The sequence below is a fragment of the Euphorbia lathyris genome, chromosome 4, assembly GCF_963576675.1.
Source record: "Euphorbia lathyris chromosome 4, ddEupLath1.1, whole genome shotgun sequence".
In the NCBI taxonomy this organism is placed as follows: domain Eukaryota; kingdom Viridiplantae; phylum Streptophyta; class Magnoliopsida; order Malpighiales; family Euphorbiaceae; genus Euphorbia; species Euphorbia lathyris.
The window spans coordinates 75,355,058-75,360,693 of NC_088913.1; the positions used below are offsets into that span (position 1 = coordinate 75,355,058).

The 5,636-nt window shown below is 31.7% G+C and overlaps 1 protein-coding gene across 1 annotated transcript; it reads left to right on the forward strand.

The window, feature by feature from the left end:
• Positions 1-1,109: 1,109 nt before the first annotated feature.
• Positions 1,110-3,021, forward strand: LOC136227059 (putative L-type lectin-domain containing receptor kinase V.1). The gene has a single exon (XM_066015783.1). The coding sequence runs from the start codon at positions 1,228-1,230 to the stop codon at positions 2,272-2,274; it is 1,047 nt and encodes a 348-aa protein (XP_065871855.1). The 5' UTR covers positions 1,110-1,227; the 3' UTR covers positions 2,275-3,021.
• The last annotated feature ends 2,615 nt before the right edge of the window (positions 3,022-5,636 follow it).

Below are 5,636 nucleotides of genomic sequence, written 5' to 3' on the forward strand. Positions count from 1 at the left end.
GGTAATTTCTTCACTTCATTTATCTGCAACAATGTGTGCACTGATTCACTCAACATACCCATATTTGGCATCCTGTTACGGACCTGCTAGGCATATATCAAAGTGAACCAGATTCCACATTGTTTACTATAATGAAATCAGGTCTGCTGATAATAGAGGTCTACATATAGAATGATCAATGACACGTCCACCATGATTCTTTCTACAACAGATCGATCCAGTCCTATATTGAGCTACATCAACACGTACCTACATCCATATCTTACTATACAAGTATTGCAGTCGTATGTTCAACACTGCTGCACATATACTTAATGTATAAACCTTTAGTTTTATTCATTCCCATAAATAGAATAAGACACAGATAGATTAGTGATTAACAATCAATGGATACTTCATTTAGGTTTACAACACAATATATAAATAGTCGCAATTCCTATCAGAAATAGATTAGCACGGAGCGGTAAGTAGTTTGAACATGCATGCCACATGAAGTTGCAAATTTTAGGTGGAATCAATAGCTTCCAGAACTCACTCCACTCCCTCTTACCTTACACATTATCCGAACAAAACCAATGCCTAAACGCGATTATGTATCCTAGTCTAACAATATAATAACACCGCTTCTCAAAATGCCACACCAGAGTATCAACCTCCGTCATTCAACCAACCGAAATACATGAAATTTGTGCCACGCCGAATTGATTAAATAGCTCCCCAAGTACTGTTGGCGACCAACACCTCCCACCATCTTCAACTAATTCCATAACATGTATATCCTTGTCCGGAGACTCGGGTTTGAAACCGATAGCATTAGGAATCCACGGTTTGTGCCACGCATTTAAGGTATTCTTATTACCGATTCTCCACCGAAAACCTTCAACATTAAATATATATATATATATATATATATATATATATTAAAAAATTTATTAAAAGTATATTGATAATGTAAAACTTGGCGTATAAAAAAATGAATAATCCTTTTTCTGAACCAAAAAGATGAATAATCCTTAAAACCATGTCCATTAAAGATTACAAATTCACTAATATTTTTTTTTTATTAATTTTGTCTTTTTTTTATAATAATAACGGTAACAATTGAAAATAGTGTATTCTTCCCTCAAAATTAAGCCTGTTTTTGTTTAGAAGAATCCTAAAAATGGAGTCCTCTTTCTCATAGAAATCAAATTGCCCAATACCTTCCCACCGAATTCCTTCAAAACCATGCCTACATTTCCGATTTCTCTCTCCGCATCACCCTTTCACTTCCTCTTTTTCCTCCTTCCGATACTGCTTCCTGTTTCCAGCATCTCACATGAAACCCTAACCACCGCTAACCCCAACTTCGATCCCCAAATCAACGTCCTCGGCGATGCCACAATCTCCGACGATGGCTCTCGTATTCAACTCACAAATCCGCATCCTTCAAGCTCCGGCATTCTCTTCTACAACAATCCCTCCAGATTCCTCAGTTCCCGTGCCATCAAAATGCCGTCATTTTCCACGGAGTTCGACTTCTCATTCACAGGTAATGGTCGCGGCATTTCCCTTATCATGGGTCCTTCTAATTTTGCATCAAAATTTCTGGATTTTGGTTCAATTGATTTTTCAGACGAGAAAGGGTCTATAGGTATTGAATTCAGCACCTCAATTGATAGCAAATTAGGTGATTATAACACTACTCGTACCTCTATAACTGTTAATAAGGGGCCGTCCACACTTTTGGTGACAAAAATTGGGGAAAAACTGAAATCTTGGATAGATTATGATTCTAGTTCGAATAGATTAGAGATTAGGCTAGGTAAATTGGATGATGAAAGAAGGCCTAATGATCCAATTATTGCATATTCGATTGATCTATCAAAAATGTGGCAAGATAAAGGGGTATTTGTGGGGTTAGGCTCAAGAAATGGAATTAACACATCCGAGATATGCAATGTGTATTCATGGAGGTTTAGATTAAGAAAAGTTCCAAATTGGATGCATTCCTTACCAGCTGATCCAAATGGTTATAAGGGTGAAGATGTTGATGAGAATTTGAAAGTGCATAGAAGGAAGGTTTGCCCTTTGACAATTCTTGCTGGGATGATTTTTGCAACTGTTTGTGGAGCATTGATGGCTTTTGTTATGCTATATCTGTGGGCAATCTTTGTCAATAAGGACACAGTTTTTCCAATTGAAGGTGATATTCAGATTCAGCCCCTAGATTTCAAGTATGAAAAGATTCATATAATTGTGGAGCAAGATGAGGAGAAGGCTCTCAAAAATTAGAGCATGTGCTTGTTTTTTTTAGGCCTAAACCATATGAAGCTCTATCAAGCCCCTTGAAGTTGTCCATTTTGGTCACTTTGTCCCCAAATTTAAACGATAATCTATTAGCCACTCCAACTCCTTGAAAGTCGCATAATAATGCGTCCCTTATTTTTCCTCGATTGGAGAAGATTTGGAGCACTCGCATTTCGGTTAACTTTCCATATGCAGTGTGCCTTTTTCATTTATAAAAGTTTGCAATGTATCCTTTTAAGATGGTATTTCGAGTGTGTATGAGTTTAGAGAGGCTATTGCAAAATATATTCTTAGAAGGTGTAAAAGTTTTTGAAAGGAAAAGCCACATTGCATATGGAAATCAATCGAAAGATGAGTGGCCAAACTTTTCTCCGATTGAGGAAAAATAAGGAGCGCGCTATGTCACTTTCAAGAAGTATGAGTGGCTAATGGATTGCTCTTTAAGTTCGGAGGGAAAGTGACTAGGGCTCCATATGGTTTAGGCGTTTAGGCCTTGTTTTTAAGTTTTGTAACTTACTTTGCATTAGAGGTTGTAGTGAATGAAGTCATCACATTGTTGTATTGAAAAATGTAGTCTTTTTGCTTCCACTGTAAAAATGTAATCTGTGTCGAATACTATGTAGATTTTGCACGTTTTCCCCAAATGCAAAAGTATTAGGCTTTGCGGTTTGAAAATGTGTTAAAATGTATTAGGAATTTACTTTATTAATATAACTCGGTTTTTTCTTTCAATTTTCTACATGGAATTTAGCTTATTCTTTAAAATTGCTTCTTGAATTCTTCATCTTTAAGGCCGATCCTTACTCAGAACCCCAGATGGTTACACCTGTTTTGTAAATTGACTCGATATACTTTAACTAAATTAATGGAAAGGTTGTCTTGCATTTGAAATTCAAATGAAAATCAAAATTAGTTATTTGTATTTTGTGCGATGTTAATTAAATACTTCTATTTCTATACTTCTATGCTGCAATTGAATTTGAATTTTATGATTTTTTTTTTTTTTTTTTTGTAAGTTCAAGATATGTTCTTTTAGCATGAATTGGATATTCTGTTACTGTGATGAAACTACCGTGATATGTAAATTAAGTAGTTTTAATGGAATAAAGTATATATTTAGCCCTATGATTACCGAAGAAGAGCATATTTAATTTCTACCTATAAAACAGTGTAATTTTAATCTTAATATTTCATCGGATGCTAAATTGCAAACCTTATTAGTGGAACACGAAGCTTTTTTTATTAGAACATGTATTGGCTGGTAAAAAAATTCAAGGTTAGAAGATGTTAAATATGAAATTGTATGAAAAAACTTATTTTCCATTAATAAATTTTGAAATTATACGGTCTGTTAAATGTTAAATTTAAAATTATACTGTTTGGTACGTCAAAACTAATTTAATGTTGTAGAAAGCAACAAAAAAAAAAAAAAGAAAAAAAAAAAGAAAGTTATAGTAGATTTGTTTATGAGTTGGGTCAGACCTGACTTGGACCGAGCTTAGTTGAGTTCTATATTAAATTACTTTGTTCAAGTCCTCTTTAATCCGCATTATATTGACATCGGGTTCAAATCGAGCTTAGTCACCAGTCCAGTTCGTCCAACTAATATATATTTATATTAAAAATATTATTTAAAATTAATATTAAACCATATAAAATTAATACTAACTGTTTTAAAAAAAATAAACAGTAATTATATAACAATTTTCATAAATTGTGTTCAATTAAAACAGTAATAAAGTTCCAGTCCAAAAAAAAAAAAACAGTGCTAAAGTGTGTATATATATGTGAATTTTGCTTGGGCTGGGTTTGAGTTTTAAGATATATATCTCAAGCCATCTATTTTATGTTTGGGCTTATAGGAACTTGAATTCGGTCGAGTCAATTATTAGATAGGGAAATTTATATAAAAAATTATTTATAAAGTCTTTCAAGAAAAGAATGTATCTATAATTATCTCAAATAATAATTTTAATAATGTAAAATTAAGTAAATTATTATTTTTAATATATTTTAAGAACTAATATTAGTAAATTATGGATTTAGGATATATTTGTTTAATATATTTTAAAAACTAATATTAGTAAATTATGGATATATTAGTAAATTATGGATCTAGGATATATTTGTTGGTTTAGGATTTATGAATTAAGATCTAGAACTTTTAAACTAGAGTATAAAAAACATATTTTATTTCGTAATATATAGAAAATAGTGATGTATTGAAAATTAAATTCGATAGCATGATTTAGTTGTAATTTTATAACTAATTATGATTTTCATGTAAAAAATTCTATTAAATATGCATGTCCAAATCCAACATATAAAGAGCGGATTTATACGGGCTGGGCAGGTATCGTTGATAAACATGTAAGTTGTAGACACCTCTACTTGTGAAAAGAGGAACTTCTAGAAATATATGTGTCGAAGACTAGCATCTGGTTCCATTATCAACTTCAAAAAAAAAAAATTTGTTAAATCGAACTCGCTCGATTTTTTATTTTACGTATGTATATATATTACTAGCTTTACATCCGTGCATTGCACGGGACATACACTAATTTTATAAATACTATTTTATTAAAAATAAAGAAATTACAGTATGTACATTTTAGTATGATTATTAGTTGAAAAATATATATTATTCTATTTGTGAATTAAAATTGAAGATGTATAAATTCAATAAGTAATCACAACATTCTATTTAAAAGAAAATTGCATACCTGCATTTTCAACACAATTATGTCTTTTTAGAAAAAATCTGTTGTCTTCCTTATCATAAATAAATACAAATATATTAACGGGACGTTTGGTATTCTATTGAGACATGGATAAGGATAAAGGTTGGGATGATGATAAGGATAAATAGTTGGGATATGGATAAAAATATGATAGTCGAGAATTATTATTCAATGTTTGGTACGTGAGATAGGGATAAGGATAAAATAATACATTTTACTATTTTATTTAAACTACATATCATTAATTTGAGGGATAAAACGGACTTTTTTATCCTATTAAAATCGCAGGAGATTATCACATCTCCTTATGCCACCCTCTATTGGGTATAGGATTTGAGGGATATTTTTTTATCTTTATCTCACCCCTATATCCCTCCTAACAAACACCCTGTAAGGGTTTAGCACCCTGACTCTTCCACTGTCCACATTTTATCAGCAGAGGGTGGTGGTTTTGTCGATTATTTTAAAAATTACTACATAACATTTCATCATGACAAATTTATTTTTGTTTCCGATTTAATCGTCTTTTCAATCTCAATTAAGAATTCACAAATTTATTTTTGTGAATTCATAAAAATTAATGCAGACACACAAACCTCATTTCCT

Coding starts and splice junctions, on each gene's coding strand:
- LOC136227059 (XM_066015783.1), top strand. CDS start 1,228: ATGCCTACATTTCCGATTTCTCTCTCCGCATCACCCTTTCACTTCCTC.